This window comes from Pseudoliparis swirei, chromosome 9 (assembly GCF_029220125.1).
Source record: "Pseudoliparis swirei isolate HS2019 ecotype Mariana Trench chromosome 9, NWPU_hadal_v1, whole genome shotgun sequence".
NCBI classification, from domain to species: Eukaryota; Metazoa; Chordata; class Actinopteri; order Perciformes; family Liparidae; genus Pseudoliparis; species Pseudoliparis swirei.
Genome location: NC_079396.1, coordinates 18377437 through 18392423, shown reverse-complemented (window position 1 = coordinate 18392423; position 14987 = coordinate 18377437). Strand labels below are relative to the sequence as shown.

Genomic DNA, 14987 nt, shown 5'->3' with positions numbered 1-14987 from the left:
ACCCCCTTTTCACCTGACCAATCAGAACTGTACCTTTCGGCTATTTAAAATGGCCGCACACTCTGAACCGGCATCCTTTCTGCAGCGCTGGGGCCATTGGTGACAGCTCTGGATTGGGGTCCATGCGCATGATTGTCTATGTGTATCTTGATTTTGAATAAACGCTTTATAGATTTAAAGTAAAAGTCTACCGCAGTTTCTCCCAGTGAGTACCGTCCAGGTGGTGTGTCGCTGTCCTGAAACTCCAACAATATGTTGCACCTAAGTGCTTTCTCCTTATTTACCACATGTCAAGGCCAAACATCCTCTTCCACTCAACCATTTACAGGTGACATCAGTTAAGAAATTCACCCACACCACTCCGCTCCTCCGCTCTCTCCACTGGTTACTGGTGGCTGCTCGGTCCGCATCCGCTTCAAAACACTGGTTCTGGCGTACCGTGCTCTGCACGGATCGGGCCCCGTCTACATCCGGGATATGGTCACACCGTACACCCCGGCACGTTCGCTCCGCTCGGCAACAGCCAACCGACTTGTGACTCCTGCACCTCGAGCTAATCACTCGAAATCCAGACTGTTTGCTGTCCTGGCTCCTCAGTGGTGGAATGAGCTCCCCACTGACATCAGGACAGCAGAAAGTCTCTACATCTTCCGTCGGAGACTGAAAACACACCTTTTCTGACTATATCTGGATTAAAACACAGATTTGCACTTCAGTGGCACTTAAATAGCACTTACTTATGGTACTTTTGTAGTTCGACTATGTTGAGGAAATGTTACTTCCTGTATTCTTGTTGTTCTTAGTTTGTACTCTAGGTTGAAATGCACTTATTGTAAGTCGCTTTGGATAAAAGCGTCTGCTAAATGACATGTAATGTAATGTAATGTAAAAGTCTGTGAGGGTTCAAGGTTTACGAATTTAGGGAGGACATTGGGATTGGGCTCATGTGTCTGAGCTTCACACGCGTCGACAGAGGACCTACACTAGTGACTAAAGAATCCTTGGGCTAAATATTTATACAAATCTGATTTCATGGATCTGCAGGATTCCTGTCAAAAGAGATGGTAGGAGTATTAATACTTACAAAGCACAAATAAAATGAATGGAAATAGTGAACTACAAAGTTGCTACAGCACATTGAACAACACAAACATGAAGTAAAATAAATAAATACCAGAAGGTAAATCACCCCTGTATTATACGTAAGTATGTTTATGTTGGCAAAGTCGACTTAAATTGCAACTTGAACGACCATTAAATTGAAGTTTTCCCTGTCGGATTTCGTTTCTTCCAAACTGACCTCCAAAAAACGTCATAGACGTAAATAGAGTGCTGCAGACTCGATTAACTTCGCCTGTCATTCTCGCGAATGCTCAGTAGCAGCTGTTTTGTTTACCATAAAACTGTCCTTGCTTGAAGGTACGCGAGGTGAGGACTGCCTGATACAAGCGGAGGGACAGTGACCCCCCGGGTAAAATATGTCTGTGAAACACGCTATCAGCCGGGGGCTCGAGTTGGGCCGGTCGGTCCTTCAGCTCGGTCTCCTCAAGTCGGGCGGCCGATTCGCAGCAAAGCTCCGAGCGGTCCGCCTCCGTGTCGGGCCGTTGGCCCGCACCGTCCAGCCTCAGGCTTTCCTGCCCTCTCGGTACCGCTACTACCGCTCCTCTTTGACGGGCCTGGCCGCCCAGCTCCAGTCCGCCGGCTTCAGGAGGAGGTTCGGCGGCGGCTCCCCGCGGAACAGGGCCGTGTTCTTGGCTTTCGGTCTCGGCATGGGGCTGATCGAACAGCAGCTCGAGGACGACAGGACGAGTGCGGCGACATGTGACGAGATCCAGGTGTGGTGTCTCCTTAAAAGTGTGGTTCTTTAGTAACTACTGTGCGGACGCTAACGTACTTTTGGGTGACTTGTAACGTTAATTTACGTATATTAAGTATTTTCATTGTGTGCTACTTCTAATCCACTACGTTTACCTGACAACTCCCATTTTTACTATTTATGTTCTTGCTGATTGAGACTGTACATACACGACACAAGATCACATTTTAACATAGTATACATTGTTAGACATTATATTTCTCAACAAAGGAGATAACCTACATGCACTATTTTAATTAATGTGTAATAAAACATTCTATAACCGTAAGAATATTTACTACAGAGATATTATCATAATTAAATGCCTTTACACTGTTAATAATTAACAGTAGTTTTAATTAGAGTATTTTTCCCACCTGGCAGCTGTGTGTTGTGTCTTATCTACTATTACTGCTACTTCTCATGGTGTGATGATTTTTAAGTCATTGCCAGTTGATGTGGTTACATTTGTAAAAGCCTTTGATAACATCTGTAGGAATTATAAAATAAGTTGTTTAATAATGTTCCAAATAACTTTAAGAAGGTTTAATCCATGCAAAAGGATGGTAGGATGGAACGTGTACACATCTCCCTTTCTACATCTTCATGTTTCTGCAAAATATTTCTCCCCATTTGCAGGCAGTGTTCAGGAAGAAAAGATTCCAGAGCCCATTCAAACCATTCACCTCTGGATATAAACTGGAGGATTACACTATTGGGAATCAGATTGGGAAAGGCTCCAATGCTGCCGTGTACGAGGCTGCAGCTCGGTTTGCACCTCAGGAGAGTAACGGCAAGTGCTCCAAGATTCAGCCGGGAGGAGAGGAAGAGCAAGAAGAGACAACTCGATCTCTGACATGCTGCTCCCTTCAAACTTTCCCGATGGCTGTCAAGATGATGTGGAACTTTGGGGTCAGTATTCTACAATGTTCTACAATTTCCCCCCCAGTGTTAGGTGTTAGTCCAGTGTAACTGATGACGGGAACAAATCAGTACTGACGGGTAGTTTTGATGCCATTTGTTTGCAGGCAGGGTCGTCAAGTGAGGCGATATTAAAATCCATGTCACAGGAGCTGGTGCCTGCAGGCCCCCTGGCCCTAAATCAAGAGAAAGAAGAAATCACTCTGGATGGGCACGTGTTACACTTTCAGTGCTTTTAGTGGCCATTCCTAGTCCTGCACACCTGAACAGGGTGACGGAAGGATGCTGAACTGCTGTGATCTCTCTCTCTCTCTCTCTCTCTACATGCAGACATTTTGGGGTCCTGCCCAAGAGAATGTCGGCACACCCTAATGTGATCCGAGTGTACCGGGCTTTCACAGCGGACGTCCCAATGCTACCAGGTGCCCAAGAAGAGTATCCAGCTGTGCTGCCAGCCAGGCTTAACCCTGATGGTTTGGGCAACAATCGCACTCTTTTCCTCATCATGAAGAAGTAAGACCTGCCGTCTCTCCCCCTCTTACAATGATTTAAAAACAATAAGTCAATCATGCCGTGAGTTGTCGTAATCTAACCTCACGCTGCACATGGTGTGAGTAGTTCTCCACACAAAAGCAGGACACAGTTAATTGTTTTACCTTGCTGAGAAGTTGTTGGTGACCTCTGTCACCAGCAACTCCTCGTATTTCTTTTCTTTAGTCCAAGTTTAATGAAATAACGATTAAGTTAAACATACATAAGAATATATGAACAGATCACTAATATAACATTAGTAATTGCTACTTAAGATCATTAGTTTAATTTAAGTAATGTCTTTACTTCTAATAAAATACACTATTTTATTTTAAGATTGTATTCATTGTTTCAAGAAAATTGTAGAGAAGAAAAGAAAAACAACAATGAATTGTGTATACCAATGGGATTTATTTAGTCAAAACATTGCAATGTAACAGTTTAAATGTTTTACTGAGTCAATACCAAAATTCCAACTTTACAAGAGGAGGAATGCAACATTACACAGTAACATACAGACAGGCATTTAAATTCTTCATTTCAACTTGACTGGACAGAGGAACTGGGTTAAACATATCGAAACAGAACACTTATCTGCAGTCTCGGGCATACACTGTAAAAAACAAGTGGTGGAACATTCATACTTATGCAACATAAACTTCAAGCAATTTTAAAATAAGTACCTTAGAAATTAAACATTCTTTTAACTACAAACAGTATTTGGTGAGAAATGAGGATTAAAACCATGTGCCACTGCAGAAATACAATCCTAACAATACACTAGCACTGGAATGTATATATTTGCACTCAGACAGGTAGAAAAAAGAGACACAGCAAGAACATTGTTAAATGGGAACACCTGGGAACACCTTACATTGTGTGTGCTGCGCAAGGCACGAATCCTACAGGCCCCTCCCCCCCTTACAGAAACGTAACATACTAAGTTATCTCTGCTAAACATGATCAGTGCACGACACTTTTTCAACTGATTAGTGCAAACAGCTAAATATATTTAGTAATGACACAGTTGTTTGACAAAACATGGAATTATAAGTAATGACCACTTAAAAGTTTAAGCTGAAATAGAATCGGGTTAACATTGTGCTCTCTGTGGCGGCTCCTTCTTGTTATACTGTTTCCTGTCACATTTAAACCTGATCACTTCACCATTGTCAAACGATTTACAGTACAGTAGTCTTGCTTTAAAGATGCATCTTTGATGAGCAATACCTGTCAGTGCCGACCATGGTGACACATACAGGACTGTCTCAGAAAATTAGAATATTGTGATAAAGTTCTTTATTTTCTGTAATGCAATTAAAAAAACAAAAATGTCATGCATTCTGGATTCATTACAAATCAACTGAAATATTGCAAGCCTTTTATTCTTTTAATATTGCTGATTATGGCTTACAGCTTAAGAAAACTCTAAAATCCTATCTCATAAAATTTGAATATTTCCTCAGACCAAGTAAAAAAGATTTATAACAGCAAAACAAAATCAAACATTTGAAAATGTGTTTCCAGGTGTTTCGAGTTAATTAGACGATTCAAGTGATTTGTTTAATACCCTACTAGTATACTTTTTCATGATATTCTAATATTTAGAAATAGGATATTTGAGTTTTCTTAAGCTGTAAGCCATAATCAGCAATATTAAAAGAATAAAAGGCTTGCAATATTTCAGTTGATTTGTAATGAATCCAGAATGCATGACATTTTTGTTTTTTTAATTGCATTACAGAAAATAAAGAACTTTATCACAATATTCTAATTTTCTGAGACAGTCCTGTATGTTGCTTTTTCTTGTTACAAATAGTGGCGTTGATTTCAAGAAAAATGTAAGAGCTGTATAGAAAAAAACATGGGGCATCCAATTGAGTAGGACTAATATGCTCTCTTCTTCTGTGCTATAGCTACCCCTTCTCACTGCGACAGTACCTGGAGGTGTCCACACCGGGCCGCAGACAGGGCTCCCTGATGGTGCTGCAGCTCCTCGAGGGGGTTGACCACCTGTGCAGACAGGGTGTTGCTCACAGGGATCTCAAATCGGACAACGTGCTGTTGGAGTTTGACTCGGGTTAGATCGATATTGATTCAGTAAGAGAACAATCCAGACATCAATTAGAGATCTGATTTCATCAGTTCCATTATAAAAATGTCAATTGATTTTGCATTTATGCAGACGGATGCCCTCGTTTAGTGATTACTGACTTTGGCTGCTGCCTGTCCCAGAGGGACTCTACTCTAAAGCTGCCTTTCAACAGCATGTGGGTCAACAGAGGAGGGAATGCCTCCCTAATGGCCCCTGAGGTAGGCATAAGTAGTTCTTGACAGAAACCTTTTACAGTTCACAAACAATGGTGATGCACATAAGTGTGCACAGGCAGTTTGGCCAAGGTCGTACGGTGGAGAGCAACAGCTTGTCAAGCTACGCAAGGGCATGAACCACCAAAGATCCTGCATTAACCGCAATAAATTCACTTTCCAGATCCGTGTGCTGTTAGTGAGTGAACACAATATTTCGTGGCCAGATATATCCATGTATTTGATGGAGAAACCTAGCATGTAATGTTCGACCATAGAGCAATTACGAGCAGACACGTCACTGGTCTTTACACATTCTTTATCTGTGGTCATGTACAGAATGTCAAATACGATGACATGGTGATGGCAGCTGTGGAAAACGCCAATAGAACGTGTAGGTTTCCTCGTAAACGCCTTCAATCCATTTTAAATACATACTCATCTTAGTATACTATCCACTCCAACCATTTACGTAACTTACTGCAGCAACATTTTGATGTTGTGAATGATTTTATTTGGATATTTAAAGCTTGCTAACTCATCTGTATGATCCGGGGGGAAAATCCAAACATGCTAAGATGCACACTTAAATATTTGATGATACGCCTGAAAAAGGGTCTATTTTGATTCAGAAAAAGAAGAATTGGCTAACAGTTGCTGAGCAGTCTCTTCTTTATTCCTATACAACTTGAGCTTGTTAAAATTGTAATAAAGAAACAAAGCATTATCAGTTGTAGATGATCAAAAACAACACATGTCTCAACATTTAAACACACAAATGTATAATATTTTTGAGAACATGCATGCAAACATACAACCAAAGTTTGACACACCAAGAAAAACAACCACTTGTACAATATTACGAGGCATGACAGTTGATCGTAATGTGTCTGCTCATAGGTGATCACTGCAGTTCCAGGGTGTGGTGTGGTGATTGACTACAGCAAGGCGGATGCCTGGGCAGTGGGGGCCATCTCCTATGAGATATTCGGCCAGCCCAACCCATTCTATCGGGCAGTGAGACTGGAGAGCAGGGACTACCAGGAGGCGTGGCTTCCTCCTCTGCCCTCCGATGTTCCAGCTGATGTCCAGTTAGTGATCCGATTCCTCCTCAGGAGGAGCCCAAGCAAGGTAATATGTTATATATATATATATATTTAATTATTATATATTTATATATACATATACATACATACATATGCACTGGCCTCTTTTGACTGTTAATGTGGTTGAAATCATCTCATGCCAATGAATTTTCTGTTTGGATGAAAATGAAAAAAAAGAAATGAAAATCTTCATATTTACCAACCAAATTCGATTAAAATAAAAATCCTGATTCATGTCCAGCTCTGCTAACAATACGTTTGTGTTAATCATCACTCTGCAGCGCCCCAGTGCCCGGGTGGCAGCGAACATGCTACATCTTAGCCTCTGGGGAGGGAAGGTCCTCGCCAACCAGGACAGCGTTGGCATGAGAAAGCTGGCCGATTGGCTGCTGTGCCAGTCGGCCGTGGTTCTTCTGAAGGGCTGCAGTGGACCCAGTGGGAACATGGTGGAGGCGGAGCTACAGAGGAGCTTCCTGTCCAACCTGGACCTGGAAGACCTGCGCACCGCTGTGGGCTTCCTCCTGTTTGGCCGAGAGCAGCATCAGGCCTGCGTTCGGTCGGCGTAGAGCCACTCCCACTCATTCAGGCAGAGGAGTCATCGGTATGAATTTACTGGGAGCCTCAAGTTAAAACTTGCTTTGATTTTCACCGACACATCTTTGTTTGGGATATTTGAATCTAATGTCTGTTAAGGCAAACGTCACTGACACTGTACTCTTTACACTGTTGCACGTCATCTAAAACACTCAGTATATTACAACAGTTAATATGCATTTTTAGATGGTTTAATTCACCCCTTAACTTATGTTGTCTATTGGTGCTCAACTTTCTCCTCTTCATTTCCTTGAATTGTCTTGGAGAACTAACCTTGTTATCTCTTGTATCTTTATTATGATTATTGTGAGCACCAGACAACTTAATTGTCCCAACGATGGAAGCTACACAGTAAAATTGGCTGAGTAAAATTTACTCAAATTGAATACAATTTTACTCTAAAGACAACATTTGGTCCCAGTCCAAATAGAGTAAAATTTACTCTTATGACAGTTAAACTTTCAGTTAAATTTACTCTATTTAGTGCAAGAATTTTACTCTACCTGATAATTCACTCCATTTCGCAAAAAATAAAAACTCTACCCTAGTTTTACTCTGTATAGAACTGAATTTTACTCTACCTGATAATTCAATCCATTTAGCATAAAATAAAAACAACTCTACCCTAGTTTTACTCTGTATAGAACTGAATTTGACTCAATATAGAACTCAAAATTATAAATGGTACATCATTTTACTCCAAATAGAATATATTATGAAGTGAATGTTACTCAAAAGAGTTTAACATTATTATGAATAGAACAGAATTTTACTCACTATATAACTTTTTACACTCAGTCATTATACACGGCAAAGTTTTTAAAAAGGTGAAAAAAATAGATCAGAACCCAATACCTTAAGTGACACCTTTACTTTATTAAGTGTTCACAGAAAACAGTATGGCACAATATAAAAACTGGAGTAATTATGACTGCAAGACACCTGTAAATCGAATGCTTTGTGACAGAAAAGATCGTTGACAAACACAATATGAGGTCCGTCTGTTGTGTACAAAACTTGAAATGCATTAAAATGCTCGATGAGACACCGTTTGTAGTGCAAAAGTAACAAAAAACAATGTCTCATCCTTCACAACAGCATGGTGGATCTTATGAAAAACTGGCATGTCACAATGAATTTTAACACATACAACTAAATTAGTATTTGTCTGAGAGCTCTTACAAATGAAAAACAACATTTCAGAATACCGTAATTCTGTAATGGAGCCCTCACAGAAAAACAAATCAGAAAAATCTACTCAACGCAGCATCCGAGCCTCAACTCTGCAACTCTAGGATTCACCTTGGTTGTATCAATATCGATTTCATAAATGGTTGACTGAAGGAAGTTGTACACATTGACGAGATCGTGGTTGTACGAAGTGCCAAAGACAAAGTGAGCTTTGAAAAGCTCATCAAATCAAGCAAGAGAGCCAGATGACTTACAAGATCTTGCATGTTTGTCAATGAAGTACTTGTGAATCACATTGCTCTGAGTTCCCACAGCAAGCAGGTATGGTTGAAGGCTGCCTGCGATTCCATCGGGATGCCCCTGGATGCTGGTCCCTGTCTGTGACAGAAGAAAAAGTTTGAGAAAACAGCTTTTTTTTTAAACACCAAGAAAACGACAAAAAGATATGTGGTGTGATATAGCTCGTGATGTTTCCTGTATGGCAGCCTTACCTTGATGAACTTCACAAGATTCTCACTGGCGGAGAGCTTTCCTGGTCTCTTTCGGCCTTGAGGTGACGGCGGCAGCAGGTGCACAAGGATCAAAATGGACGACATGTCACTGTCCCATCCTGAAAGAATAAAGTAATAATTAAAAACAAACACTTCCAGGATTACTTTAATACAAAAATCTAAACACTACTTTATGTACCAAAAAAAAGTCTGCGCAAATAGTGTTGCACTTCTAATGCTCCCATTTACAATAAATAGGCTTTATGCACAGCTCCACTACTTCCTGAACTTAAGCCAGCTCCTTTATTTCCTGTCTTACATTGTTGGACCAACTGATTAATCCAGCTGCATCAAGTGCTTTTTTCCTAAAAACATTCAATCTTATCACAACCAAAACAGAACAATATAATCCATTTATTTCGCCTCACCACTTTCGACTTCTGTTGTGGATTCAGCAGCCTGGACGAGGTACTGCAGATCATCTGACTGTGAGACCACGGCTTTGTTCAAGGACTTTTTGCTTGTAAATTGTGGGCCACTTCTCCAGGAACTTTGCAGAGATGGCATCATCAATCAAAGTAAAATCTTGCTCAATCTGCAGAATAGATGAAATCGTGTTGTTAATGATGTTTCTTAAATACAAGTCAACAAGTTACAAGTTAAAATACAAGTTACAATGAAGTAAGTTGAACATACTAATCCTTGTATGTCCAGGAATCTTGGGAAGGCCAGAAAGACATCAGAGGACTTCACTGGATCATGAATGATCTTTTGACGATAGTTGAAGGTCTGCTTCATCTTCGTCATAACAATTCCTTTATCAGCTGTATGCTTCATCAGTGCAATGGCCTCAGAACACAAGCTGTCTGTCATTAGGGGATTGTCCTCCCTCAAGTCTCTTTCAGCTGATGGGCCCCCTGTAACAGTGGATATGGATATGACAGTGTCCTAGGATTTAATAAACAACACTTGGGAACTCTGCCATGATTCTCATGTATGCAGTTTGGTTACAGGTAACAACAACACATACCCATTTGTGTTCTTGAGTCTCATGGCCTTCTTTTGTCCATCAGAAGCTTCCTTTTGGACAAACTTCAATCTCCAAGCCAGGTACCCACTCCTATCTTCTGCATTGTAAAAATGTTCCTAAAAAGGTATTATTCAGAGTGAAATGAATTGTTATTTTGAACAAGTTTGAATTAGCAGGATAAAATATTTTAACACTTAAATCTAAAAAATGCAGCAGCTGAGCTGAACTTGCTCAAGACTTGACTGCTAAACTCAAAAGGGTTTTAAATTATCAGTTAAGGAAAAACGGCAGAGATGGTGGACGTGCATGAATGTTAACATCTTTAGTTTTTCTCAAACTATAGCCAAGCAGTTCATATATACATATTTTTTAAATCTAGCTGTACATCATGCTCGAAAACTGTTGAGTTTAGAAGTGAAGACTAAATAGGTAGGACTAATTGTTTTCTGTACTTACATAACCAAACTTGCTCCTTGGATCAGCCAGGTATGGGAACAAGTTGATGATCCCCTTTGCGTGGTCCTCTTTGACACGCCTTGAAGGACTTGTCCTACACATATACACACAAACTATGAGCACTGTTGAAAATATTGGAGTGTAAATGACACAGTCAGCAAACTTGGTGCATACAAAACGTTAGTTGTGAATTAAATAATATTTCAGCATACCCATGTTCACTTGTTATTTGTGCAACCAATATCTTGACCATGTCGCTCCGCCTGCCGTCTGTTAAGACTTTTTGTCCGAGCATACTCATTGATGATCCTCTCTCCGACAGGTTTGTTCTTTAGAACATCTTCAATCATCTAGGTGACATTAAAAAAAATTACACTACTATAAAATCAGATCAATGTAAACACATAAATCTCCTCATCTACTAGCACACAAGACTTCTATGTAGAGCTGCAACAATTAATCAAACAAAAATTAATCAACTATTTTGATCATCGAATAATTGGTTTGAGTAGGTTTTTTTGAAAGAAAATAAGCTTTTAAGAAGATTTCAGCTTCTTAAATGTTAATATTTCTGGTTTCTTTGTTCCTTTATGACAATGGACTCAATATCCCTTTAGTTTGTGGACAAGACATTTGAGGACGTCATCTTGCGGCTTGGGAAACTGACATTTTATTGACCAAACAACAAATCGATTAATTGTTTAAAATGTAAACTTTTTGAAGGCGTGTAGTGCAATCAGTATTGCTTACTTTGGCAAGAGAGGTGTTTTCAGCTCTCCGTCTTGTGGCAGGACTGCACTGCAATATTACGGTGTCATCAGAGTCCCCATCAATATCCCCACTGGAGCTGGTAAAGGAGCTGCTTGCAGGGGAACTCAGGCAATCTGTCAAACCATGCAAACATTCAGCTGGTGTGATTAACACTAACACCATACAATTGCCAAAAGTATTAAAGTAACTACCAACACAAAAAAAATCCACACAAAAAAATCACACAAACAAAGATTATTGGAACTATAATAAACTAACAATCCATCAGATTTATCTGCTCGTCTTAAATAGAACATGTTAGGCTCGCCAAGACTCAAAGAATGAATGACACTGGTGTGCTCAGTGGCTACGTGGTTAAGCACATGGTCCATGTTGGCAATGCCCAATGCAGTGATCATGACTACTGATTCCCCCAATCTCTCTCGCTTTCACTATCCACTCTACACTACCCTGCTCATGAAAAAAGAAAAATTAATGACACTAAGAAATTTACCATCTGAATTTGGACCTTCTCGAGGACACCTAGGTTTTGTTTTTTCACGAGGAAATCAAAGACCTCCTCATCAACCTCAGTCTTTGTGTCATCAAAGACTTTAGTCCAAGGTTGGGATGCTGAACTTCTTGGAAGCTGTGAACATTAAACAAATAAAAAGTAAATGCACTTAAAATTTAATATGAACTCCAGAACAAGGGAAATTTAATAAAATAAGCAATATAAACCTCAACAGTTAAGGTATATCTTCCTTAGTAATAGTTCATTAAATCTGCACCATGCCCCCAAACCGACAGCTTCAGTTTGTTTCCTGTGTTAGACTGAAATTCATTAGGTTTTCCACTCACCACTTTCCAAAAACGATGTGTAGGTAACTTGGCCCTCAAAATAGAGGTATTTTTGTTGATCTCTATACTTCACTCCAACAGCATTCATCCTACATGACATGAAAAGGTTATTTTTATTAGATTTTGAAATGACCGATTTCTTTAAACATGAAAGAAATGACCGATTTCTTTAAACATTTAGGACTTTTAATTTGACATTTCTCCCAATTGGGACAGTAGATATGTCTGCTTCCCAGGATAATGGAAGTCTGGATTGTCCTGAACACAGCTGCATCAGTGGATGCCGGGCATTATGAGGAAAAATATATATAAAGCACTTCAAACATGAAAGAAATGACCGATTTCTTTAAACATTGAGGACTTTTAATTTGGGGGAATGATGATCAGTTAATTGTTTACTTGTATATGCTAGTGTGCGATTTGTCGACATCTTATTTTGAAAAACGGATGTTGTTTCACGTAGTTCTTTCCGCTAACTTTGCAAAACCGGATGTTGTGGCACGTGAATCCTTCCGCTAACTTTATCAAAACCCTCACGTGCTCCCGATCAATGCGTTTACCGTCAACATCAGTCTATAGGTGCACAGAAATGTAAGTGTCGGCTGAGTTGACCAAGGAGATCCGACCAGTGGCGGGCCGTCAGGGCCAGCAAGGCCTTCTCTGCTGGCCTAAACATCATCAGAATATATATTTTTTTCTAAATATATTTGCCCACAAATATGTATTCAATTATTTCCCAGAGTAAGAGTTATTCTCTTAATTTCATAGCGTTCCTCTTGGTTGCGCTGCTGACAGCGCCAGGTTGAGATTTGGAGGGCTGGTCTTTATTTTAGATCTTTTATCCAATCATATTCAGCCATCGTGTGTTGCCAGGGGGCTAAAATCTGCCCTTAGGCCTTCAGAATCAACATTGCGGGCGCTGGTAGCTTCAAGTGAATGGAAATGAACATTTTGTGTCAACCAATCAGCTTTAGAGTTGGCTCCTGTAGGCCTTCTCGAAGGCCCCGGAACCGGCACAGGAGCAGCGAGCAGGCGTAGTGCTGCACGTCTTTTGATTGGATTACCAATATTGAGAGGCGGGTCCTATGGGCAGGTAGATGCAAAACCTCAGAACTAGGAAACTGAATTTGATAAACGAAATAATTCGCGTACTACTAAGCTGTTTGTTCAACCCCAATGGCGGAAGGAGGAGAATATATCGATTTGGTCGAGGATATAATTATAAGGCCTTTCTCAACGAACTTTAAGACCGACGCCGACGCTACAAAGCCCGTCACAGGCGGGACAGGGGTTCGTTCGCCACTTTCAAAGTTCCAACTACGAGCGCTACCAACGGCTCTCAGGCTCCGAGAAGCTCTGCACACCGGACTGCTGGGGATGCCTGTTGCAAGGGATCGATTTGGTGTTGGGAGCCACACTGGCTTTGCAAACTTGAGTTGTCTAACCGAGGCAGCAACGAGACACCAAAGTACGACTCGGCACCTACAAGCATCGGTGCTTTGAAAACTTTTGGGGACACGGAGCGGCTCTACAGATCAACGAACAAGCGGCAACGGAGCTGCACAATGAACAGGTGAAGAACAAGAGGGACATATTGAAAAGACTCATTAATTGTGTCATGTGTTTGGGTAAACAGGAACTTTCATCTTCATCATATTTATATCGATGTATGTGTGTGTATTTATTAAATACACACGCATACATCGATATAAATATACATATACATGTACGATACGATTCTCTGAATTCTCAGTGTAACTGAGGGTTTTACGTTACTTAATAACACAAGAAACACGACAACTTTATCTTTTTCCTTCTGCTCCTTCACAATAAAAGCCCCGCACCGGAACACTGGTGAACTAATATCTTACATTAGGTTGTTCAGCTGTAGTAAGACGGCATTGAAGGCCTAGATAGAAAATGCACGGCCCGCCACTGGATCCGAGTGTCGGCTGAGTTGACCGCAGTCGTTGACTGGTGATAAATCAACCACAACATTAGCGCTGCTGAAAACATGACGTTACAACTGGTCCGTCGTTTCCTAAAAAAATAAACAAACAAAAACTCACGAAATCCGCGATTTCAAAGTCTTGTAGCTGTTTGCTGACGTTAGTTATGTTTAGAGAATAGAGAGAGAGAGAGAGAGAGAGAGAGAGAGAGAGAGTGGATTCTTATTCCGTTCTATTTAACAGGGGCTAGTCTAGGATTTGCGTTGCCAGACTGAAACAAAAATCATAAGGCCTCTCTGGTATTGTTCAGAGGGATGTCTATCAATATCGCTCATTTTGAAAATGACGTAAGAGGGCAATACTGATCCGTATCAGACCAGAGAGGAGGGCAATACGTGGCTGGCATGACGACCCATTAGCCTATCAGAACGATTGTACTGTTGTTGCAAGATAATAATTCATCTTTTTTCATAAAGAAAATGTAAGCAAGCGGTCTGATGCTGCCCAGAGGAAATGCAGCTCGAGGATGTATTGAATCATCAGTGTAATGCTGCTTATGCTTCAACTCTGTCAGAATTCTTTTTGTGGCATTGGGTGCCCTTTTTTTTGGTTTGAGCACCTGCCCCCCAAAATGTCTGTGCACGTGCCTGCATAGGACGTTTACTTTTTAACTTCTCACATGGGTTCTCAGCGTGTCCTTTTAAAGATCAAGGATAAATCTGCTGGAATATTCCACCGGAAATTACGCTTATTGCGTCACGTAACTTTTATTACGTTAAACTTGCGGTCGGATAACAAATCTTCTCATTTGACAGCTAAACTGTAAATTACAATTTGTCTCTGAACACGTTTGGCGCAATAAAACATAAGTCATACACTCCGTGCAAGTTTTCATAGTTTGTTTTGTCGTTTAATCGAGAGAGAAAAAAGAAAATATACAAAGTA

The 14987-nt window shown here is 40.5% G+C and overlaps 1 protein-coding gene and 1 long non-coding RNA gene across 3 annotated transcripts; one reads left to right on the top strand and one right to left on the bottom strand.

Annotated features, from left to right (window-relative positions):
* Positions 1 to 1478: 1478 nt before the first annotated feature.
* Positions 1479 to 7830, top strand: pink1 (PTEN induced kinase 1). Its single transcript, XM_056423641.1, has 8 exons — positions 1479 to 1835; positions 2495 to 2767; positions 2884 to 2987; positions 3107 to 3289; positions 5224 to 5387; positions 5493 to 5620; positions 6515 to 6745; positions 7002 to 7830. Exons 1-8 carry the CDS (start codon positions 1479 to 1481, stop codon positions 7284 to 7286), a joined length of 1725 nt encoding a protein of 574 aa, XP_056279616.1. The 3' UTR covers positions 7287 to 7830.
* A 340-nt stretch (positions 7831 to 8170) lies between these two features.
* LOC130199634 (uncharacterized) lies at positions 8171 to 12217 on the bottom strand. Of its 2 annotated transcripts, none has more exons than XR_008832867.1 (10): positions 12094 to 12217; positions 11747 to 11881; positions 11233 to 11366; positions 10695 to 10832; positions 10483 to 10604; positions 10027 to 10142; positions 9693 to 9913; positions 9425 to 9591; positions 8997 to 9115; positions 8171 to 8883 (listed from the first exon to the last, which is right to left on the bottom strand). It is a non-coding gene; the product is annotated as an uncharacterized LOC130199634 (long non-coding RNA). The 2 variants fall into 2 exon arrangements; XR_008832866.1 differs by having other exon boundaries at positions 10483 to 10576; positions 12094 to 12216.
* Between the last annotated feature and the right edge of the window lie 2770 nt (positions 12218 to 14987).